The sequence below is a fragment of the Monodelphis domestica genome, chromosome 2, assembly GCF_027887165.1.
Source record: "Monodelphis domestica isolate mMonDom1 chromosome 2, mMonDom1.pri, whole genome shotgun sequence".
Classification (NCBI taxonomy): Eukaryota; Metazoa; Chordata; class Mammalia; order Didelphimorphia; family Didelphidae; genus Monodelphis; species Monodelphis domestica.
In genome coordinates this window covers 31,799,886-31,823,916 of record NC_077228.1, presented here as the reverse complement: position 1 = coordinate 31,823,916, position 24,031 = coordinate 31,799,886, and the positions used below count along the sequence as shown (strand labels likewise).

The window sequence follows — 24,031 nt, the reverse complement described above, 5'->3', positions numbered from 1 at the left end:
CCTGAGCTGGGAGACAGCTTGTGGTGTCAGTAGAGGGTCCCTATCCAACTCTAACCATCTCTCACCTCCCCTCTCCCATTGCCTTCTCCCCCCCCCCCCATTAGCTGCTCCCCAATTGAGTCCAGCCTCCACATTTTAGGAAGGACTTTGATAAATTCCAGAGTGCCAGGAGGACAGCTATAGGATGGTGAGGGGACTGGAGACCAGACCCCATGAGAGGAGGGAATGAGGGACATTTAGCCACCCTGGAGAAGAGAAGACCTGGGGGGAGGGGGAATGACTAGATCGCTCTCTGTAAGTATCTGAAGGACCAAAATGTGGAAGAAGGATTAGCCTTGCTCTGCTTGACCCCAGAGAGTAGAACTAGGATCAGGGACTACATGAAGAAGTTACAGAGTGGCCTGGGTAAGAAAAAACTTCTTACCAATTTGTTTTGGCCATCAGTGGAGTGGAGTGGAATGGGCCTCCCTAAGAGGTAATGAGTTTCCCATCCCTTTAGGGCAGAGACTTCTCACTTTTTTTTTAAACCTTACTTTTCATTTTCAAATCAGTACTGTAAAGATATTTTTAATATAAATCAAGACACTAAAAATTAAGTGGTCGCCATGGGAAAATTCCCAAATATGAAAATACCCAAGTCATCTGGGTTTTATGGAGATTTTAATTAATACAAATGAAGGAGTTAAGGGGAGAGAGAGAGAGAGAGAAGAGAGAAAAATAATAGGAAGGGTCTAGGCCAAATGGCCTAGGCCTGAGCCTTAAGAGAGACTAGTCAGTCTTTTATCACTCACCACAAGATTGTCCCAAGCAAAACTCCAGTTCTTCACTGAAATCAACTCCTGAACTGAGTTCAGAGAGCCAGCTCCTCCAAACTAACTCCAAACCCCAACCTCCATGGCGAACTCCCCCTGAACTGAGTTCAGAGAGCTCCTTTTAAAGAGAAATTTCTCTTATGTCACCTCCCCTAAATTTTCACATCTACCAATCACAGTAGATGCTTTTCCCCAGGACTGTCCATTCTTAGTTCACATCTTCCCTTGTTATCACCTTCTCTGATTAGATTATATCTTCTGAGTATTTCACATCTCTTTGCTAAACTTGCCCTTTGTAAGTTGCTTGACCTTTTGGTGATTAATTTAACCTTTATAGGTACTTATCACCTTTTTTGTATTAGATCTAAAAATAGACCTAGCTTAAGGTTCTAGCTTTACTATAAGTATGAGTTAAGGACTTTTCATTGTTCAATCAAGAGTTTACAACTTTATCTTCCCCTAAGGCACTGTCTGAGCAGGGTGGAGTAATTTTAAAGTTCTCAATACATTCCTGACTAAGTACCTCCATTGTAGAAAATGGGTAATAGCTTAATCAAATCTTCTGAAGTAGAGTCTGAGCAGTTTTAAGATTCACAGTCCTAAGTATTGGTTCCAAGGCAGAAGAGTGGTAAGGAATAGGCAATGGAGGTTAAGTGACTTGTCCAGGGTCACACAGCTAGGAAGTAGATAAGGTTAGATTTGAACCCAGGACTTCCTGTCTCTAGACCTGGCTTTCAATCCACTGAGCCACCTAACTGCCCATGACATCTCACATTTTTTATGATATATTTCTACCCCCTTGGCAGTATAGGGAAACCTATGGATCCCTTCTTAGAAGAAGAATGTTTTTTAAAGGTGAAAAGGGAAATATATAGGATTACCAAGGAAGTCAATGATAGTAAAATACAGTTATCTAAAATATTACAAAATGCAAGTTCTTGGAGCCCAGGCTCTGAGCCCCTCCTCTAACTAGGTCTCCAAACAGAGGCAGGATGCCCACTGGCTGGGGATGTTATAGAGAGGAATCTTGAGCAGATCCTGATTTCTGGTACAGTACTTTCTGAGGCCTATGAGTCATCAGGCCATGATCCCCAGGTCTCCAGAGAATGCTACCATGTAGCCCCTTAAAACATTTTAATTTTTTCAGTTATATGTAGATAAAATTTTTGACATTTTAAAATTTATGTTTTCTCCCTACTCTCCCCCTCCTCCCAGAGACAGAGAATAGTTTGTTATAGGTTATACCCAACACAAATTTCCATATTGCTCATGTCATGCTAGAAGTCACATATCACACCTACAATAGAAATCTTATGAAGGAAATATAGGAGAAGATGGCACACTTTGACCTGCCTCAGATTCTGACAATTCCTTCTTTGGCTGTGGAGAGCATTTTCTTTTGAGTCCCTTGTGGTTATCTTGGAGACTTGCTTTGCTGATAATGGTTTAGTCCTTCACAGTTGATCATCATGTAATATTTTTCTGTTACTGTATACATAGTTCTCCTGGCTCTGCTCACTTCACTTTGCATCAGTTCATATAAGTCTTTCTAGGTTTTTCTGAACTCATCCTGTTCATTGTTCCTTATGGCACAATAGTATTCCATTATACCCATAAACCACAATTTGTTCAGCCATTCCCCAAGTGATGGACAATCCCACAGTTTCCAATTCTTTGTCACAACAAGAAGAATAGAACCCAGATCCTCTCAATCTAGACCTAGTACTCTATCCACTGTGTTATCTAACTGCCCCTGCTACAGTTCTTTTTAGAATGGTTGTATGAGATTGTATGAGGTTGTATATTGTAATGCTCTTTAATAAAGCAAACAAAAAAAGCCCTGAATAAGCAACTGAGGGTGAGGGCAAAGACTCATTCTCCAATCCTTTAAAGTAATTGGCTCCTATGATGGGGACTCAAGGACTAGCTGCCTTCCTAGGGACACTCTCCAGTTGTCAGTGCCCAGGAGTGCACCCAACACTCCAGATGTATGTCGAACAGAACACAGGAGAGCAATAATTAGGGGAACCTCTTGTCTGAGAGGGGAAAGAGGGATTCTCCTACTTCAACCAGACCCCTTCCTGATAACATTGAATATACTTTACAAATCTTAAAGTGTTATATAAATTTTAGCCATTATTATACACATATTAATGAGTCATCTGAATAAAGATGATAATTAAACCATTTGGTCAGATGAAATCACAAGAGAAAGAAAATGAACAAAAGAAGAGAATAGTGCCAAATACAGCAAAGAGGAAGAGAAGTCTGAATCCTGAGAAAAGACCACCAGATTCAGTAATTGAGGCATTATTGGTCCCCAACAAAGATAGGCCAAAGAATATGAACAAGTAGTTCTCAAAATAAAAAATTGCAAACTATTCACAACCAGGTGCCCAAATAACTAGTAAGAGAAAGTAAATCAAAACAAAGTATGGAAAGATGCCAAAAGATTGATAATTGTCAATGTTGGAGGAATTGTGAAAAGACCAGCACACTAATGCATTGTTGTTGGAGCTGTGACGTGGTTCAACTATTCTGCAAAGCAAATTGAAATTAGGCAAAAAAATAACTAAACTGTCCATATTTTTTGACTTAGTGATCTCACAGCTAGTCATATAAACCAAGGAGGGCATTGATAAAAATAAAATAAAATTTTAAAAGGCTCCATCCACACCAAATAATTATAGTAGGAAAGAACTGGAAACAAAGTAGATGCCAAATCAATAGCTAGATAATCAAGTAGCTAGACAAATTGTAGCACATGAACCTAATGGAATAATATTCTGTAAGAAGTATACAGAGAAACATTCAAAGACTTATATGAACTGATACAATGTAAAGTAAGCAGTGCTAGGAATACAATATATCTAATCACTGCAACAAAGTAAGTTTAAGGGGCAGCTGGGTGTCTCATGGATTGAGAGCCAGGTCTAGAAGCTGGAGGTCCTAGATTCAATCTGGCCCTGGACACTTCTTTCCTGTATGACCCTGGGCAAGTCACTTAACCCCCATTACCTAGCCCTTACTGCTCTTCTACCTTGAAACCAAACACAGTATTGATTCTATGATAGAAAGTAAGTGTCTTTTTTTAAGCACAATAAATTTAAGAACAACTATAAAATAATTAGAAATGAATGTCATGAAATTATAAAGAACAAGTTTAAAGATGAAGGATATTAGATGATATAGCCCCTTGCTACACTGCAGAGATTAGGATTCATGAGTGTGGAATATTGTATATATTATCAGATTTTTATTGAATGTTAATCAGTTTTATGTAGTTCCGAAAGGGGGTACGAGATTCTCTACTATTATAGTTTCACCCTCTAGTTCTTCCTGTAAATTGTTTAGCTTCTCCTTTAAGTGTTTAGGTATTATTCCATTCAGTGCATATATGCTGTGTTGAAATAATTCATTGTTTATAGTACTTTTCAGCAAAATATAGTTTCCCAGATTATCTATTTTATAATACAATTTTTATGTTTGAGGCTATTATTGCCACCCCAGGTTTTCTGAGTTTAGTTGAAGCATAATATATTGGCTCTAGCCCTTTATTTTAAGTCCATGTAAATATTCATTTCAAGTGAATTTCTTATAAACCAATTGTTAGATGTTTCCATTTCTAATCCATTCTGCCATCCTCTTTTGTTTTATAGTTAGGGTCATCCCATTCACATTTACTCTTATGATTTCAATTTATATTTCCTTCCATCCTATTATCTTACCGTAACTCTTATTAAGTTTTATTGAATTTTTTTCTTTTCTTCCCGTCTCTTAAAAAAGGATATTTGTTATAAGAGATGTCAGTCTAGGAAGGGGAGGCGAAGAATATAGACTATTTAAAAACAAAAGATATCAATACAAATCAATTTTTTAAAGAAGATATTATTGGTGTCATTGGATAAGATCTTTGATATGTCTTTGACTTGTTTCAATCTTTAATTTCTTGAGCCAGAGGATGATAATATATATTAGACCAATAGAAGAAAAGATGAAAAGTTGGAGGGATCATCCTTCATTTAAAGTTGAGGAAATTTGACTCAACATAAGGGCAAATGAAGCCACAGAGAAATATGAATTACCTAAGGTCATAATATGGCAAATGGAAGAACAAATATTGTTCTGGTGCTCTAACTCCAGTTTTGGCACCGCACTGGTCCACCAGATGTCCAAGAGAATAAATAGGGCAGAGTTTAGGAGATGGTGAGAGAGTAAGGTCTGATCAGCATTCTGTTCTCTGAGTCTAAGGGCTCTGGCAGCTCCCAATGGCTTACAGACTTCCAAGGGAGACACATTCGAGGCAGAAGCAGCACAGATTCAAGCGGAGTCCTCCAGGTAATCAGCTTGACTGCAGCTATCCTACTTTATTTCTGGGAGATGTTGCCTGATTCTCCTTTAGCACCATGAACCTTAGACACCATCTGGTCCAATCTCCTAATTTTGCAAATGAGGAAACTGAGACCAGGTGATGTGGGCTGAAATATCCCACAAACCCTGCCCAGCAGCTGTACACAATCAGAAGAACACAGAAACAATAACTAGTTAATTAGAGTGGGTCTGCCTTTTAGATAAGACATGAGTTGCTTAACTTCACAGTTATGAGAAAACTCCTTATATCAATCTTTACACATAATCAAGGTCCTTGGTTGGGGTCTCTGAACAGCAAACACAGGTGTTTCTGTTCCCCAGTCACATGGGACTAGGTTCAAACAATGCCCAGTTTCCACAGTCATTGCCCTTTGTAGTCTGCTCAATCGGGCAAAAGTGACCTAAAGCTCAGGACCCAGCATGTTTAACATATCATTAGCATCTTATTTCCATTGTGGTTTGCTTTCCTCCCAGTGGGTAAACAGTGAACCATGGGTAGAGCCACACAGTCCAAAGTGGATCATGGGTTAAGTGGCCTAGGCTCCCTGGAGACACAGGACAACAACTGCCCAAACAAATGACCTCTTCCTTAGTAACTAAGCCAGATAAAAAGCATTCCCGAAAACTGCCAGCCCTTTTCTTTTCTTTTTCTTTTTTTTAAACCCTTACCTTCCGTCTTGGAGTCAATACTGTGTATTGGCTCCAAGGCAGAAGAGTGGTAAGGGGTGTTAGATTTAAAATGGTTGAGGTCTTAAACTGTAGTGATTAAAATAGTGGAAGATAAAAATTGTGAAAGATATAAGAGAGGGTGAGCAAATTTGACCACAGAAATATGTTTCACTATAGTGTCTTGGGTTTTAAAATCAAATATAAGGTGGTCACCAGGGAAATATTCCCAATTATTCAAATACCCAAGTCAATTGGGTTTTATGGAGATTTTAAATTAACAATACAATGAGTAATCAAAGAAAGAGAGAGAGAGAGAGTAAGAAAGGAATAAGTATGAAGGGCCTCAAGCCAATATGGCCTAGACCTGAGCCTTAAGAGAGGAATCAGTCAGTTTTTTTACACTCACCACAAGGTCTGACTAAACAAGGATTTTAGTAACACCAGGCCAGCTCCATCTCAGTGGTCCTCATTAGAGATCCTCCAAAAGGCTTTCTCCAAAAGGATATCTATCTCCTCAAAAGATTCTGCTTTTTCTTATATAGGGGTTTTTCTCCCATGTCACCTCCCCTAAGTCCCTACATCTACTAATCACTGTAGATGTTTTCCAAAAGACAGCCCATTTTGAATTCACAGCTGAGTAGATTAATCTCTTTAGTAATAGAGGGAAAAAATGCTGCTGTGTTGGCTAATTTCATTAAGAGAAAACCTCTGAGTAAGTTTTCACCTTTTTGGTCTAAGTAGTTTACAAGTTGCCCACCTTTAGAGGTACTTAGTATCCCATTGTATCAATTCTAAAACAGTCATGACTCAAAGAATTTCCTGTCCTTTCCATAAACATGGGTCAAAGCACTTTTCATTGTTCTCAAGGAGCTCTCTGTCCTAAAGCAGTCCTAAGTAGGGTGGAGTAGGGATATTCCCAAGGCAAGGAGCCCTCACATTCAAGTAGAATTCTCACTATCTGCTAGGGAATTTTTTAAGTAGAAGATTCCCCAATGGGGGGAAATTTCCAACATTCAAAAGTCTGAGAAATTTTGAGGTTTACAGGGGTAGGCAATGGGGGTCAAGTGACTTGCCCAGGGTCACACAGTTGGGAAGTATCTGAGGCCAGATTTGAACCTAGCCTGGTTCTCAATCCACTGAGCTACCCAGCTGCCCCCTGCCAGCCCTTTTCATTGCTATTGTCTTTCCATCACCAAGCCTTTTTTCCCCTTCTCCATAAAGTTCACTTCCTCTACATGGAGATTGCCTGGGCTATCAGCTCTTTGGACAAGACCCCAGTTTTGCCCCCCCTCAACATTATAGGGAGATGAAGTGACTTGTCTGAGGTCACACTTGGATTTGGCATGGGACATTGTGCCCCCAAATTATAGAAGTTTTTCAGGCAAACTGTAAGCAGGAAAATTCCTTTGCTCCCTTATATCCTTGTGACTCCTGATAGGACCCTGAGAGGAATATTCTCCTTGGGTTGTCCTTTAGATTTGAGATGGACACAGAGATACACCTCCAGGCTATGCCTTCATACCATCCAGCTGTATCCAAGAGCTCTATCTGTCCACTAAACTATGAGGGTCACCCCCCTATATCTTCAGGCAGATCCCGGTTAGATCCCCCCCCAAACTGTGCCTGAATGCATACCCACTGTTGTAAAAAGTATAAAAACCCCAGATTTAATGTCCTCTAGGAGGCAGCTTTCCATCTATGCTGTCCTCCCAGCCAAATTCAACATGGGATCCGATTAATAAATTTCTCTTTTTAGTTCTAAGCTAAGTTATGGAGTCTTGCATTCTTACAAAGGGTACCCTTCCGGAACTCAGGGGTTCACCTCAAGCGCCGCTCTCACCCCCCCTTCCCCCCAACAGACTGTATTAGTGGCCAATACATCTCAGATCTCTTTTCAGGATATTCCTGTCTCTCACTAGTTAAGCCAACTATCTCCCATTCCCCAGAACTGCCTGAGGGAACGGAAGGGGGGGGGGAAGCTTCAGTTTCCTGTATCATCTGTGGTACAAACTGGCAGGCTTTCTACGAACTTTAACAAAGATATAACTGGACAGCGGGAGAGAATCCCGGCAAACACCTCCCAGTCAGTCCCCAAAGATATCCTTCCGCCTCACACGGCCATTTCCATATACGCATGCGTACTGCAGCATTCCACAGCTCGTCCTTTGCTCTTGCCTGTGCTCTTCTAAGCTCCGCCCCACTCAGTGTCGCTTTCTAGAGACGCAGCCAATGGTCAGCTGCGCTGGAAGAGCCGCCTCCCGATTGGCCGGGCTCAGCGGGGGCGGGAATTCGGACGCCGGCGGGGCTAAGGCCTACGAGGAGCTGTGTTTAAGAACCTGGAGTTTCGGTTCGGTGTTCGCGGGCAGAAGCGCGGGTGGAGTGAGACCGTGGTGGGAGAGGGACAGACCAGAGTCAGATCTGAGACCAGGTCCGAAGGTCATCGACTGGGGCTGCGGGCGCATATTACAGCCGGGGAAACTGAAGCCCGGAGAGGGAGAAGGGCCTGACACCCAGCTGGTATGGACTAGAAGTGGGATTCGAACCCTGGCCGGGTGTCCCCGCTCCCAAGCCTTAGGCCCTGGGCTGTGTGAAGGACCTTCTTTGGAGGAGGCAGGCTGAGAGGCGGTTCAGAAGCACTGATAAGGTGCCTACTGTGTGCCAGGTGTGGGGCTAAGAGAGGCAAAGCCAGGTCCTGCCCTCCAGGGGCCCCTCTAATTGGGGAGGGGGACAACAGCGGGGAGAAGCAGGATAAGTCGGGGGCCCTACACTTGAAAGAAGCCAAGAGGTGTAGGGAGGGTGCTCCTGACGGGAGCCCCAGCCCAAGAAAATGGCCAGAGTCTGGAAATGGAGGGTCCTGTGCAATGGAGGAGGCCAGCATCACTGGGTGGAAGAGTCCCTGTGGGAGGAAGGTGTGAGAAGACTGGACAGGGAGGAGGGGCTAGGGGATGAAAGGCTTTGGGGGCTAGATCAAGGATTTTGTTTTTTCTCTTAGAGGCCATAGGGAGCCAGTGGAGTGTATAGAGTGAGGGATGGCCTGGGCTTTAGGGAAATCACTTTAGTGGCTGGAGTGGGGAGAGACCCACCCTCAGGCTATTTCAGAGGGCCTGAGATGCTGGGGGCTTTTCCCAAGGTAGAGGCAGTGTCAGAGGCAGAGGCAGTGTCAGAGGGGAGAAGGGGGCGAATTTGAGAGATGCTGCAGAGATGAAATCACCAGCTTGGATTGGGGGGCGGGGAAGATGGTGGGGAGTCCATCGTGACTCCTGGGTTGTAAGCCTGAGACATGAGGGGCCTAGTGTTGCTCTCTCTAGGAACAAGGAAGGGAGAGGAAACAGGGAAGGGTTTATGGGGAAAGAGATTGTTTGGTTTTAGACAGGCCAGTTGGAGAAAGTGCCAGGCCGTCTTCCTGAGTTCAAATCCAGCTCAAGATATTTATTAGTGGTGTGACCCTGGCCAAGTCACTTACTTCATCCTTCACCTATCTTCCCTTGTTTGTCAAATGAGCCAGAGGAGGAGATGGCAAAGCCCTCCGGCATCTTGGCCAAGAAAACCCCAGATGGGGTCACAGAGAGTCAGACACGACTGAACAGCAGCCGGGTTTAAGGTGTTGTACGGTCTTGGCACTTGGACCATTGAGCCTTGGGATGGGGAGCGAGCTTAGATAAGTAGCCCCGAGAGCCCTCCACGTAGAGGTGGGAGCTAATGAGGTCTCCGAGCGAGATCAGATGGAGGGAAATGAGGGCTTGCGACGGCTCTTCGGGGCTACCCGGCCTTAGTCAGCGTGACCTGGAAAAATACCCAGGCATGGAGCAGGCTCAGAAGATCAGGGTTCAAGCCCCGCCTCCAGTACTGCCTGCCTGTTCTGTGTTTGAGCGCTCACCTGGCAGCCCTGTGGCTATAACTAAGGAGCTAAGAGTCTTCTCAGCCTTCCCCTTTCCTCCGCGTAGCCTTGAACTGCCTGTGCCCACATGCACTGCCCTTTGCCGGCTGTGTGCCTTTGCAGCCACCATCCTTGCCATCCCTCCTTGTAGGCCCAGCTCTCCACCCCGGCGCTCCCCAGGCCGTCGGATCCATGGGGACCTGAGGGTCCGCCCCGCTTGGAGTCAGGATGGTATGTATTGAATGCGCCGGCGGCTGCTGCTTCTTCCTCAAGGCGTTGTTGCCACCCCGGGCGGGCCCTGGACCCCTGCCCGTAGCTCTGCCCTTTTCTTCTTGCAGAGGAGGAGCCTGGCTCCAAGCCAGCTCGCCAAGAGGAAGTCGGAGGGCAGCGGCTCTGATGAGGAAGACTGGCACCCGGAGACCGTGGTGAGGCCGGCACGCGGTTCCCCTCCGTGCCTTTGTTCCCCTCTGCCAGCGTTCCCTCAGGCCTCTGAGAAGGTGGCAGGCCGTGGGCCGCCCCACTCGAGAGTCAGAAAGTTCGGGCTGCAATTTAAGTGCTTCCTTTGCACCAGGCACGCACGGTGCTCCACACTGGGGGTACTGAGAGGGGCAAAGGACAGACTGCCCTCGAGAAGCCTAGCGTGCAGACCGCTACATCTGTCCAGACAAGCTACGGGCAGGGGAAGGCTCTGAGAGGAAAGAGGGTGGGAAAGGTTTCTTGTAGAAAGGGGTCGTGTAGGACCTGGGGCCGCAGGAAGCGAAGGTGAGGAGGAAGCAGCGGCCCTGCTGGAGAGAGAGCAGGGACCGATGGATTGAGGAAGAGGCCTACCAGGATTTGTGAGCAGGATTAAAGGTTAGGGAGGGAGGGGCAGCTGGAGCCCAAAGGAGAGAATGCCAGGCCTGGGGTTGGGAGGTCCTGGGTTCCAATCTGGCCTCAGACACGGCCTAGCTGACCCTGGGTGAGTCACTTAGACTGATGGCCTAGCCCCGCTGCTCTTCTGGCTTATAGCCAATACTCAGACGGGAGTTAGGTTCATGTCTGAACGGGGGTCACAGAAGGGGCAGTCGCTGGAGAGTCACTGACCACCTCGAAGGCTAAGAGTGACCCGAGATGAGGAAGAGGCTGGGGGGTGGGGGGGTGACGTGAGCCTGACTTGTATGGCGAGGGAGTGGCCCGGCGGGGCCTCGGTGCTCTCTCAGGGCTTCTCTCCTTCCCCTCGCCGGACACAGAGCTGATGACCTAAGAGACACGAGAACCCGGGCGCCCAACCCACGGCCAGTGGGCCAGTGGGGAGGGATGAGGCCCGGGAAGGGCTTCAAGCCCGACGGGGAAGAACCGATGCAAAGGCTCCAAGGTGGGAACGGAGAGAGCCGCTGTGCTTGGGTCAGAGGATGGGAAGGGCAGTGAAGATGGGGCTTTTACAGCTCGAAGGGATCGAGGGACGTGAGGGGAGCCACTTGCGGCCCCTGGAACCCGGGCCCCCGTACGCCCTGGTAGCGCTGATCGACGTCTGCCCCTGCAGACAGCAGCCCCCTCGGCGCCGGCCCGTCCCCCCATTCCCATGGCTCCGACCGATTGTCGCCTCCACCCGCCCCGCTGCCCCGCCTGTAGTCACTGGCTGGGCCCTGCGGGGCCTCTTCTCTCCCAGACTCCCAAGAGGCGGAAACCAAGCGGCGAGGCCGGCAGCCCAGAATGCTTCTGGTCACCTTTTCGGAAGCCCCTGACTCAGCTGACCAATCGGCCACACTGCCTGGACAGCAGCCAACATGTGAGTTGAGCGGCCGGGGAAGGCTCCCTGCGGGGGCTGACGGGGGTGGGGGGGGGCTGACGGGGGTGGGGGGGGGTTGGGGCTGTAGTTCAGCCTCCCCACATGACCTCGGACGACTCCCCCGGCTTGGAAGGCTGCAGGTTTTCCGTTCTCTTGAGGGGGCCTGACCTGCTCAGAGTGGGTGTGAAGCTGTCCTGCCAGCTCCCTCCTTCCTCAGCCTTTCGTAAAGCCTCACCCTGTCCCGGCCTTACTTACCTCCCTTTGCAATATTGATCCTTAAGTTAATCAGTCCTAGACTCCTGAGGGTGCAGGGCACAAGGTCTGGAGTCAGGGAGACCCGAGTTCAAATCTGGCCTCAGATACTTGCTAGCTGTGTGATCCTGGGCAAGTCACTTAGCCCCGCTGGCCTCCGTTTCCTCCTCTGTGTAATGAGCTGGAGAAGGCAGTGCTGGAACCACTCCAGTGTCTCTGCCAAGAAAGCCCCAAATGGGGTCACGAAGGGTCCGACATGACTGAACCGACTGGCCACCACCAAGACGTTGCAGGCTCGGCTCTGCTTCTGTCCGTGACCGTCTCTTTCTCATTTCTTCTGCCTTCCGCCTCTGTCCCTTTGTGCTGCTGAAGGAAGACGTTGCCCCCCTTGTTCTCCAGCCTCCCCCGCCCCGCCCCTCGGTCCTCCCGGATTAATTCTCCATGGGCTTCTCCTGTCATCCTGCTTGGCCTCTCTGCCGTGTTTGAGGCTGCCGGCCTCCCCTCCTCCTTCAGGCCTTCCCTTTCCAGGTCCTGCCCGGGCCTGGCCCCTTGGTGCTGGGGCTCCTCCTTCCTGGTTCTTGTCTTGGACGCCCCCTCCTAGAGGGCGATGGGAAGTGGAAGCGGCCAGTGGCTACCCTCCCCCGCTGCTATTCATAATCTTCGCAATCATGTTAATTCTGGAGCCTCAGGGCGGCCTCCAATATATCCCTGCCTTCGCAGCAACCATTTAAAATGCATTAGCTTACTAGAAATTCATGAAGGCCGGAATTCCTCTGTGGCTCCCCTCGAGCACTTCATTCTCCTTAAAAATCTCTCCGTGCCAAGCAGAGCCGCACTCACCCCGGCCGGGGCGGGCACCGAGCCAGGCTCCTGGACAGCCTCCACCCGGCCCGGTGAAAAATCTCTGTCTTGGGTCATGGATGTGCCAAAGCCCGGCGTGGCCGGAGCAGAGGCTGCCCGACGGGGCTGCCGGGCATCCGCATTCAGCCAGCCGTGCACGCTAGTGAAGGTGCCTTATGGGCAGCCCGAGCCCTTGGTGGGGGTCCAGGGTGTGGGCTTGTGGCCGGCCTCCGCCGTGCGCCTCCCCTGCTGCCTGGAAAGGAAGACCTGACAAGGAGCCACCCGGAGTCCCTGTGGGCAGAAGGTGACCATCACGCTGCCCGAGACCCCCCAGGGGAGGCCGAGCCTCAGCCCTTCCCAGGCCCCACCACATCGCGGAGGCCACTCGTCCCGCCACCTCCACCCGACCAGTTCTGCCCCCCTTCTGTAGAGCCCCTCGAGGGCGCCGGTGGGTGGGGCCCCTGGAGGGTGGCGGGTGCCCCCGGCCAGTGTGGGAGCCATTGGTACCTCCTGGGTCCCCGGGGCTGGGCTTTGTGTACCCCTGAGAGGTGATGCCATCCGGGCATGGGGTGGGGTGGAGAAGGGGAGGAGCTCGAGGCTGCGCCCAGCAGGGTCAGCTGCCCACCAGGTCCAGGCTGGCCTGCAGCCTGAAGGCCGGGGCGGGCTTCGTGATGCTCTGCTGCCTTCTGGGGGGCCTCGGGCAGGTCCCCACCCTTCTGTCAGGCGAGACGGCTGGGTTCCGTGGCAGCCCCCACGTTCCAGGGGTCCAGCGGAGACGGGAGGGCCTGGGTTCAGGTGTGACCGTGGACACGTCCAAGTCACCTGACCCCCACGGCCTGGCCTTCCTGCTCTTCTGCACAGTATTGTGAGATGGACGGTGAGTCCCACTCCTCCAGAGAGACGGCTAGCAACCGAGAGGCGGGGGAAACCCCCACAATGTAGAAGAACCTCATTAAGAAGTTTGAGGAACAGCTACCGCTTGTGAGGCACTTTGCCGTTTTGGTCTTGGTGTTTTTAAGGCCTCACTTTCCATGTTAGAGTCAGTACTGTGTGTGGCTCCGAGGCAGAAGAGCCGTCAAGGCTGGGCCATGGGGGTCAAGTGACCTGCCCAGGGTCACCCAGCGGGGACGTGTCTGAGGCCAGATTGGAACCCAGGACCTCCCGTCTAGGCCTGGCTCTCCATCCACTGAGCCACCCAGCTGCCCCCACTTTGCAGTTTTGCAAAACACTTTATGAATTTTCTCTTTCACGGCGTACGACGCCCTGGGGAGGCAGGTGCTGCCCTAGAGGCAAGCAGCAATAAGGCCCCCCGGCCCCAGGTGTCCGGGGCTACACGTGAGCTGGCGGAGCCACAACATCCAAACGTCTGCAGTTGTTGCCGCGTTTCGCTGGCCGGCAGACGAGGCAGTGTGTGGGGTCCTGCCTCGGCTTCACCCCCCTTTCCAGCAGGTGGGGCCAGCCGGGTGCTCACGGCGGCTGCTTGTCTTCCCCCTCCAGGAGGCCTTTATCCGGAGCATCTTGTCGAAGCCTTTCAAAGTCCCCATCCCCAACTACCAAGGTGAGAGGGAGAGCGGGCGGGCGTCCCCCGAACTTGGGCCTTCGTAAAGGAAGCGAATAGCGTCCGGGCCTGGACGGCTGCGGGAAGGGGGTTGTGCTACGGCTGCCACGGGGGTCCGGCCGTCCAGCCAGGGTGCTGCTTCTGTCAGGGGCCGGAGGGGCCTGGCTGTCCAGCCGGGGTGCTGCTTCTGCCCAGGGGCCTCTGGGGTCCGGCCGTCCAGCCGGGGTGCTGCTTCTGCCGGGGGCCGGAGGGGTCCGGCCATCCAGCCGGGGTGCTGCTTCTGTCCCTCCCCGAGGTCCCTCCCCTCCGCATCTCCAGGTGCAGAGAAGGCTGCCGCCCCCCTCAAGCCCTGGGCAGTGGGGAATGGCAGGGCCGGGAACATGGGGCCTTCAGAGAGGCCTACACAGCGGGCTACAGGCACCTGGCGGGGGCTGCTAGGTGGCTCGGCCGAGAGCCAGGCCCAGGGACGGGAGGTCCTGGGTTCCAGTCTGGCCTCAGACACTTGCCCTGGCCGATCCGCAGAAGTGACTGGGGTGGGAGGTGAGGGCTCTACGATGGCAGAATCAAAGGCAGCTGGCCCTGGCGGGGAGGGCACCGTCCTCCTTTGTGTCAGGAGAGAGGCGGGGGGCTGCGGCTGCTGAACGTTGCATGCACTTTACAGTTAAGCCTCTTGTTGGTTGGTTTGACTTGACTGGGAGGAAGGCAGCGTGACGGCGGATTACGGGGATCAGAGACGCGGAGAGAAGCCCCCTCCCCCCGCAGAGTGGCTGACTGGCCCCCTTGTCCGCAGGTCCTCTGGGCCTCCGGGCCTTGGGCATCAAGCGGGCAGGGCTCCGGCAGGCCCTCCACGACCCACTAGAGGAAGGAGCTCTGGTTCTGTACGAGCCGCCCCCTCTGAGCGCCCACGACCAGCTGAAGCTCGACAGGTGAGTGACCAGGAGGAGCGCGGCCTTGCTGGGACCGGGGAGGGCCTGGCGTTTGCCTGGCCGGCGTCCTCTCCTCCGTCTAGCGCGTGGGGAGGCTCCCTCGTAGGGGCTTTTTGTTTGTTCTGGGCAGCACCGAGTGCGCTTAGGAGGAGGCGGGAGGCCGAGGCAGGCTCCCGTCCAGGCATCGTTGGCCCGGGGACGGGAGGGCGGGACACGGCGGACCCCAGACCCACCCCACGTTGGGTCAGATATTCTGTGGAAACGGAACAGAGAAGGCAGCCCGCCAGCACCCACTCGGGGTTTACACCTGCGGGGTCAAGGCCGCGTCCTCCCTCGGACTACCAGGGTGTCGGAAGGGCCTCAGCCTGGCTCTGCCCGCAGAGGCCTGTGGAGGCTGGTGGTCAGAAGGAGCACCTCCCAGAGCCCTGCGGCGGAAGGGGCTGCCCTGCCCCCCCTTCCTGCAGGCAGGCTAGACGGCTGCTTCCAAGAGGCTTTCAGTGGGGGCAGCAGGTGGCTCGGGATGGGGATGGCGACGGGAGGCCTCAAGCTTCCTGCCGTGCGATCCCGAGCAAGTCACTTCATGGCCGGGGCCCGGCCCGGGCCGCCCTTCTGCCTTGGGCCTGATCTTAGGATTGACTCCAAGACAGAAGGTGAGGATGAAAGGAAAGGCACGGGCAGCTGCCAGCTCGGCCACCGGCTCCACCATCGCGCTCCCGAGCCCGGAGCTGCTTCAGCCGTTCCGTGTCGCGTGTGTAGGAGCCCATCGGGTAGGGCTCCCCGATCCCCAGCACGCTGGCGGCGGCTCGCAGGCGTCACCGAGTCACGGGGCGTCTGATGGCCGGACAGCCGCGTCCCCGCCAGGTCAGTGTGTCCGAGCCCACGGCGGGGAGGGGAGCCTGGAGGCTTCCCCGAGCTCTGCCTCATCTCGACCTCTGCGGGCCATGAGCCGGCTGAAATGGGAAACTGGATCTTTGAAACCTCTGTGTGTCTGTCTGTCCGTCTGTGTCTCTGTGTCTGTCTCTTGTCTCTGTGTGTCTGTCTGTCTGTGTCTGTGTCTGTCTCTTGTCTCTCTGTGTCTGTCCGTCTGTGTCTCTGTGTCTGTCTGTCCGTCTGTGTCTGTCTCTTGTCTCTCTGTGTCTGTCTCTTGTCTCTCTGTGTCTGTCTGTCCGTCTGTGTCTCTGTGTCTGTCTCTTGTCTCTCTGTGTCTGTCTGTCCGTCTGTGTCTCTGTGTCTGTCTCTTGTCTCTCTGTGTCTGTCTCTTGTCTCTCTGTGTCTGTCTGTCCGTCTGTGTCTCTGTCTGTCTCTTGTCTCTCTGTGTCTGTCTGTCCGTCTGTGTCTGTCTCTTGTCTCTCTGTCTGTCTGTCTGTCTGTGTCTCCGTGTCTGTCTCTTGTCTCTCTGTGTCTGTCCGTCTGTGTCTCTCTGTCTCTGTCTCTCTGTCTGTCCATATGTCTCTCTTTTAATAGTAAATCTAACAAAAGCCTCCAGATTATCTTACTCATAACAATTAGTCTCCCCTCAGTTTCACTCTTTGCCTCCCTGAAGAGAGCTGCTGTCAGGATTTTACTCGGGGTCTAGACCTGGTAGCGGGGCCCCTGGGGGGTGTCTAGCTCCCAACAGCTCCCTGCTATGGTGGGACCTCTTCCCAGCCCCCCCAGCGTGGGTGGTCTTATTTTTCTGTCATCTTGGCCAAACAGACGGGCGTGAGGGGGTCCCTCAGAGTTGTTTTAATTGGTACTTCTTCCATTATTACTGATTGAGGGCGATTTTTCATACGTTCTTGGCGGCTTGGACTCTAAGACACGTTTGTTAGTCAGGGCGGGGGTTTCCGAAGACCCCAGGGCCAGAGGAATAAGGAACAGGAATGAGGGAGGCCCGACGAGGAGGGGGCAGAGAGGACCAGGGGTTTGGGCAGGAGGAAGAGATGGTTGCCTGTCCGATGGAGGCTTGGAAGCGCAGGCATTACTTAGGGAAGTTTGCTGGCCTTAGCATGGAGCATTGCTTTATGGTTGGGGTTCTGAGGCAACAAAGGGGACAGCCAGTGGCTCTCTTTCAGATGCATACAGGAAACTTTTGGTGTTTGGTTCCCGCAGGGCATGACTGAACTCGCCCTTGGCCTTGGCTGCAGGATGCCTGGCTCAGGGAGGCCCTGAGCCAGGGCAGTGCCGGCTCGGAGCTGGCCGTTTGGGTCATTTTTGATGCAGGCTTTTCTCAGCTGATGCGGCCAATTTGAGAGAGGGTTGTGGGCTAGCAGCGATGGTGAACCTTTAGAGCTCGCGTGCCCAAAAGGCACTTTCAGGCCACTGGGAGCCCTCTGTGTTACCGCAGATAGTGAGGGAGGAAGTGCTCGCATGGAGTGGCTGGGCACGTGAACACTGTCTTCAGACATTGTGGAGAGGGGGAGGGGAGCAGTCTCCTCCGGCACGTGTGCCATGCCTTCCCCAGCACAGGGCTAGGGCCTTCCCGTGTAGCTGTGGGTAATAGAGAGGGGAGACTTCTGCTGATCCTTCCATGGGTCCTTGGGTCGGGAAGGGTGGGCTGGAGCCTCGTGTGGGCACCAGGACCGAGGAATGCCACGCTGATCCTCTTCCTGAGATCCTGACTGGCACTGCCTGCTGGGTGCTGACCCTGTGTGAGAAGGGCCTGGCCCAACCCTTCCCCGGAAAGGGCTCTAATCCAGTGGCTGTGAATAGCAGGAGGCTGTCCTTGCCACCCACCAAAGCTCGGCCTTGCAGGAGCCGCAGGGAGAAGGGAGAGTAGAATGATGACCTCTCAATTTGCAAACGTCTGGGAGGGGGCGACCAGGCCCTGCCTCTGTGGAGCAAACAGTCTCATCGGCTTGGCCCGGGGAGTGCAGCCCAGGCAGAGGTCAGTGGATGGAGGAGTGGCAGCGAGCTGCTGCCAGAGGAGGCCACGCCAGGGCTTGGGTGGGTTTCAGTGGACAGGCACATAGGGAGTGGCTGTGAAGGGAGACAGGGCGGCCTTGTGGGGGGGGGGACAGGGGGAGCCTTCAGAGCATTCACACAAGGGAGCGACGGGGTCTGGCCTGTGCCTGAGGAAAAGCGATGGGCCAATGATGGAGGCGGTTGGGAGGCAACCCTGGCAGAGGCAAGGAGAAGCCGTGAGGCCTGTTGGGGGGAGGGATGGAAAAAGGAAGGAGGGGACGGACAGTGGTGTGAGTCTGCTCCAAGGAGAAGAGCCTTCTGATGGGTCTGGGGGAGAGGCAGGGGCGGGGGGGCAGGGGGCTTCCCCAAATTTGTGCCATTGGTTGGGGAAGTGACTGAGGCCAGCGAGGAAGCTATGGTGCTCATCCAGGCAGGAGATGAGGAGTCCGTGGTGACTGCCATGGATGCCGGCAGAAAACTGGGCGGCGTTTGCCATGGCAATGGCAAGGGCTCAGCCTCGGGAAGGGGCAGCTGGCCGGGCTGTGCAGCCGGGCTGTGGATGTCTCCTGGGAGAGCTGCAGGCATCTGGAGGGCAGCTGAGTGGGTGGCCCGGCTGAGGATGGCCTGAATAACCAGAGCCGCATTTCAAGAGTGCTTTAAGTTAGGCTGGAGGAGGGGCTGGAATATCTGAGAGGCTGATGGGAGAAGGCTTGTTCTGCTAGAGCCCAGAGCAGTGGGTGGAGAGCTGCGGGGGAAGGAGGGAGGACGCTTCCCCTTTGGGTGACCCCTCGGGGTGTGCGTGTCAAGGGGATTCTCTCAGGCCTGCCTGGGTTAGACTCTGACCTCTAGCCAGCCCTCTGGCAACCGTAGCCTGAATTCACTGAGCTAGTGCCAGGCACTGAGTTTGGAATGGGGGTCCTGGGTTTGAATGCTGTCTTGCTAAACTGACCGTAGCCATGGGACCTTGGGCAGGTCATTTTCTGGGTCCTGGGTGCCTGGCTGTACTAGGAAGGTTTGGGTGAGAGTCTCTAAGGCCGGCTCCACTTACGCTGACGTGACCGGCCAGTAAAGGGGTTGACGTGCTTTTCCTGGAACAGTCCCCCAGCCCTTTGGGGTAGCCAGCAAGCCCACTTAGCAGAGAGGAGCCCGGCGGCAGCCCGACCTCCACCAGCGAAGTCCTGAAGGTCCCACGTCTGCCAGTTCCTGGCCTGATCTGTGGAGGGCCGGGAGTGTGCCTGATGTGGCCATGGCAAGGTTTTGTTTCTGGAGCCAGTGAACCACTAGGAAGACGGGGGGGGGGTGCTAAAAAGTGGGTGCCCCTCGGTGGGGTGTCATCTGAAGCACCACCATCCGTGTGCCTTGCCCCCCTCTGTCTGTCTCTGACTCTGTCTCTGTGTCTATCTCTCTCTCTGTCTCTCTGACTGTCTCTGTGTCTGTCTCTGTCTCTGACTCTGTCTCTGACTCTCTCTGTCTCTGTCTGTCTCTGTGTCTATCTCTGATTGTCTCTGTCTGTCTCTCTGTCTCTGACCGTCTCTGTCTCTGTCTCTGACTGTCTCTGTGTCTGTCTCTGACTCCGTCTCTCTGTGTCTGTCTGTCTCTGTGTCTGTCTCTGTCTCTCTGTCTGTCTCTGACTCTGACTCTCTGTCTCTGACTGTCTGTCTCTGTGTCTATCTCTGATTGTCTCTGTCTGTCTCTCTGTCTCTGACTGTCTCTCTGTCTGTCTCTCTGTCTCTGACTGTCTCTCTGTCTCTGACCGTCTCTGTCTCTGACTCTGTCTCTGTCTGTCTCTGACTGTCTCTGACTCTGTCTCTCTGACTGTCTCTGTGTCTGTCTCTCTGTCTCTGTGTCTGTCTCTCTCTGTCTGTCTCTGACTCTCTCCCCCTCCCTCCATCCCTCTGTCTCTCCATTTTCCCCTTCTCTCTCTCATTCTCTTTCTCTGGGGGGTGGGGGCTGGGGCTGCCCTTGTCTGAGGCCACATTGGTGAGTTAGGGCAGTGCCGCATCTGCTGGCATCACCTTTGTCACCAGCAGAGGGGGTTGGTCACTGGGGAGCTAGTCAGGTGGTAGGAGGAGAGCAAGGATGTGTTAGCACCGAAGCTTGTTCACCTGCTCAGAGCTCTGGGAGGAAACCAGAGATGGAGCCTGTCACGCGGCGCTGACCAGCCTTCCTCCTTCCTTGCCAAGTGGGCCTTGACCAGGGTATGGTCCGTGCCAGGAAAACTCCTGGAGGGTTTTCCTGCTCACATGCTCACTCTGTATTGTCTGACCTCTTCTCAGGGAGAAACTCCCCGTCCACGTGGTGGTCGATCCCATTCTCGGCAAGGTCTTACGGCCCCACCAGAGAGAGGTGAGTGAGGGGAGCCGAGCCCGGGAGGCCTGCGGGGACGCTTGGGGCCGACAGGTCCCCATCACCATGCTCTGCTCCCGGACCCTGGCCCTTGTTTTGAGCAGCCCCATGACAGGGCGCCCATCTTCCTCAGGGCGTCAGGTTCCTGTGGGAGTGCGTGACCAGCCGGCGCATCCCTGGCAGCCATGGCTGCATCATGGCGGACGAGATGGGGCTGGGCAAGACCCTGCAGTGCATCACGCTGATGTGGACGCTCTTGCGCCAGAGCCCCGAGGGCAAGCCTGAAATTGACAAGGCTCTGGTGGTCTCCCCCTCCAGCCTGGTCAGGAACTGGGCCAATGAAGTACACAAGTGGCTGGGGGGGCGGGTCCAGCCCCTCGCCATCGACGGGGGATCCAAGGAGCAGATCGACCAGAAATTGGGTATGGACCGAGCGGGTCTCCTGCCCCACCCCTAGCGTCTGGGAGGCTGAGCTGGCAGCGTTGGAGGTGGGGAAGACCGTACACGGGAAGAGAAAGGAATGAATTCTGAAAATAGTTTTCATGTTAAAGTAGCCCTCAGTTAAGCAGTTTTCATCTTGACGATGGTTTGACATGAGGACAACAGGCTGTCTGTGAATTCTCTAAAGCTCACATCTCTGCACTCCCTCCCTCCCTCCCTCCCTCCCTTCCTTCTCTCTCCCTCTCCTCTCTGCTTCTGTTCCTTCACAACCTCCACCTGGCGCTCTCTCTCCTTCCCTCTCTCTCCCCCTCCCTCTCTTCCTCTCTTTTTCCCTCTCTGTCTGGCTCCATCTCGCCCTCCTCCCTCTCTCTGCCTCTCCCCCTCTCCCCCCTCCCCCCTTCCCTTCTCCCCTTCTCTCCCTCTCCCTCCCTCCCTCCCTCCCTCTCTCTCTTTTCCCCTCTCTGTCTGGCTCCATCTCGCCCTCCTCCCTCTCTCTGCCTCCCTCCCTCCCCCCTTCCCTTCTCCCCTTCTCTCCCTCCTCCCCCCTCCCTCCCCCTCCCTCCCTCCCTCTCTTTTTCCCTGTCTGGCTCCATCTCGCCCTCCTCCCTCTCTCTGCCTCTCCCCCCTCCCCCCTCCCCCTCTCCCTCTCCCCCCCCCAGCCGGCTTCATGAACCAGCGAGGCTCCAGGGTCCCGTCTCCCATCCTCATCATTTCCTATGAGACATTCCGCCTCCATGCTGACGCCTTGCAGCGAGGAAGTGTGGGGCTGGTGATCTGCGATGAGGTAGGCGTCCGCAGAGAGCTTCCAGGCCAGGCTTTTGGGGAGACGGAAGTCCAAGTAGAAAAGGGACGTCGTTCTGCAGCCATTTCTGGAGCGCCTCACGTTTGCCGGCAGGGAGGTGGGCGCCGGCGGTCTGCTTCCTGTCCAGGCCGCCATCTTGGCCGGACGGCGGTGCCATCTCTGCGTGCGCCTGTGGCCGAGTCGCCGTCATGGTGTCCGTTTGCACGGCTCCAGGAGGCTCTCAAAGGGGCTGGTGGCAAATCCATTTGACCGAGGAGGAGACACGCGGGCCGCTGTGGTCTGCCCCCTCCATAGGAAGGGCCTCCCGGAGGAGGAAGCCCTCGAGGGGGGCTCTGAGTTCCACAAGGGGGAGGTGAGGAGGGAGAGCATTCTGGAGGTGAGGACAGGCTCAGCCAAGGCACAGAGGCCAGAAGGGTGAGCAGCCCTGCGGGGCTGGAGCCGAGGCCCAAGTCTGGGGAGGGGAGTGGGTTCGAGCAAGATCGTGATGCATGAGACTTTGTCGTGTATCCTTGGGCTTCCGGGTCGGGGAATGGCGGTCTGACAGCTGTGTGGAGGCCCATTAGGAGGCGGTTGTGTGGGGAAGAGAAGGGGACAGAGGCCGAGACATGTTGGGAGGGTCCAGGGGACTCGGCCGGGTTTGAGCCTGGGGCCCGTTGGCAGAAACGGGGACATCGGAGGGAGAGATGCCTGGGAATGGAGGCCGGGAGGCACGGAGGGGAGAGCAGAGCGTTCCTCGGACTTGAGTCTGAGAATCCCGGGGGCCGAGGAGCTCCCGGAGAGAGGGGAGGCCGAGGTGGAGGCCGGCACTGACGGGATGTCCTGCCTGCGGGAGGCAGCCTCCTCTGAGGCTGCTGCTTTCCCCCTGGAGGCCCTGAGCGATGGCCCCGGGCCCGGGATCCCCGTCTGTTGGCGGCACGGGGCCGGGAGGAAGCCCGGTGGAGTCTTGGCGGGTTTTCAGGGGAGGCTCCAGAGTCGGCTCTCGGTGCCGAGGTTCTTGGGGTCTTCTAAAACCCCCGAATCTTTTTCGGTTACACCAAACCTCGTTCCCCTGAGAAGCCTCTCTGGAGCCCGCATGGAGCCGGTTCCTTCCTGGCTCCGGCCCCGCCTGAGCCTCCGGCTTTGTTTTAGGGCCACAGACTGAAGAACTCCGAGAACCAGACGTACCAGGCGCTGAACGGCCTCCACACCAGCCGGCGGGTGCTCATCTCGGGGACGCCCATCCAGAACGACCTGCTGGAGTACTTCAGCCTGGTGCACTTTGTGAACGCGGGCATCCTGGGTGAGAGGACGCAGGGCTCTCCTGTGCCTGGGGGCAGGGGCACCCCGAAAGGACGGGGGCCCGCAGAGCCCATCCGAGAAGCCGGGCCTCTGCCAGCTCCCTGTGTGTTGGCCTCAGTGGAGCCGAGTTCAAATCCTATTCCTGCCTTTTCTCTTTTGTTTTCAAACTCTTCCCTTCCATCTTGGTATCAGTTCTTTCTTAACCTTTACCTTCTGTCTCAGAAAGGGTACTGAGCAGTGGCTGTAAGGAAGGGCTGGGCAGCGAGGGCTAAGGACTTGCCCAGGGTCACCGAGCAGCTGGGCGCTCTATCTGCTGAGCACCCGCTGCCCAGTCTGTTTCCTTGTAAAATGAGGCATCGGGTTAGTCTTCTGGTTCTAAGAGCAGGAAGGAGGCCCAGGAGGTTTCCAGAGGGTGGGGCTCGGCCGTCCTCGAGAAGGGAGGCCGGGGCCTTGTTGGGCTGAGAAGGCTGCGAGCCCCCCGGAATCGTGCCGCTCTCGCTGTCACCAGGGACGGCTCAGGAGTTCAAGAAGCACTTCGAGCTGCCCATCCTGAAGGGCCGAGACGCAGACGCGAGCGAAGCTGCCAGGCAGAAGGGCGAGGAGCGCCTCCAGGAGCTCGTCAACGTCGTCAACAGGTAGAGCCCCGGAGACGGGAGGCTCCCTCCCTGACCGCTCTCCTGCCCCGCACTCCTCGACAGAGCCCCGTCCATCGTGCATTTTACAAGGGAGGAAGCTGAGGCCCAGGGGAGTGCCCGAGCGGGAGCATCCTTGGTAGAGAGGGGCCCAGCCGGGGAGGCCGTCTGGTCGAGAGCGGAAGTGAAGATCCCTCCCTTCCCCCGCCCACCTTTTAAGCCCCAACGACACCTTGCTGCTCTCAGGGGCCCCTGGGGTGGCTCAGGAGCTGAGGCCAAGCCCTCCCTGCTGCCCATCACAGGTGTCTGATCCGGAGGACCTCAGACATCCTCTCCAAGTACCTACCTGTGAAGATCGAGCAGGTGGTCTGCTGCAGGTACGCATGTGCTGGCCTGGCCTGGCCCGGCCCGGCCCCGTTCCTCTGGGCCCTCTCCTGTCCTCTCTGGCCCTCTCCGGCCCTCTCCTGTCCTCTCTGGCCCTCTCCGGCCCTCTCCTGTCCTCTCTGGCCCTCTCCGGCCCTCTCCTGTCCTCTCTGGCCCTCTCCTGTCCTCTTTGGCCCTCTCCGGCCCTCTCCT

At 54.4% G+C, this 24,031-nt stretch overlaps 1 protein-coding gene across 5 annotated transcripts in view; it reads left to right on the top strand.

Moving 5' to 3' along the window:
- Positions 1-8,112: 8,112 nt before the first annotated feature.
- The window catches only part of RAD54L (RAD54 like), a 19,561-nt gene continuing 3,642 nt past the window's right edge, over positions 8,113-24,031 (top strand). Inside the window, exons 1-12 of one of the 5 annotated variants that reach the window (XM_056815202.1) lie at positions 8,113-8,280; positions 9,881-9,960; positions 10,068-10,154; positions 11,378-11,497; positions 14,087-14,147; positions 14,938-15,073; positions 20,233-20,302; positions 20,436-20,724; positions 21,403-21,527; positions 22,674-22,824; positions 23,332-23,458; positions 23,758-23,832. In XM_056815202.1, coding sequence (XP_056671180.1) covers positions 9,958-9,960; positions 10,068-10,154; positions 11,378-11,497; positions 14,087-14,147; positions 14,938-15,073; positions 20,233-20,302; positions 20,436-20,724; positions 21,403-21,527; positions 22,674-22,824; positions 23,332-23,458; positions 23,758-23,832 — 1,244 coding nt within the window. In that variant the 5' untranslated portion in view covers positions 8,113-8,280; positions 9,881-9,957. Of the gene's footprint in view, positions 8,515-9,880; positions 9,961-10,067; positions 10,155-11,377; positions 11,498-14,086; positions 14,148-14,937; positions 15,074-20,232; positions 20,303-20,435; positions 20,725-21,402; positions 21,528-22,673; positions 22,825-23,331; positions 23,459-23,757; positions 23,833-24,031 lie in introns of all 5 variants that reach the window. The other 4 variants (XM_056815198.1, XM_056815201.1, XM_056815199.1 and 1 more) reach the window with 4 other exon arrangements.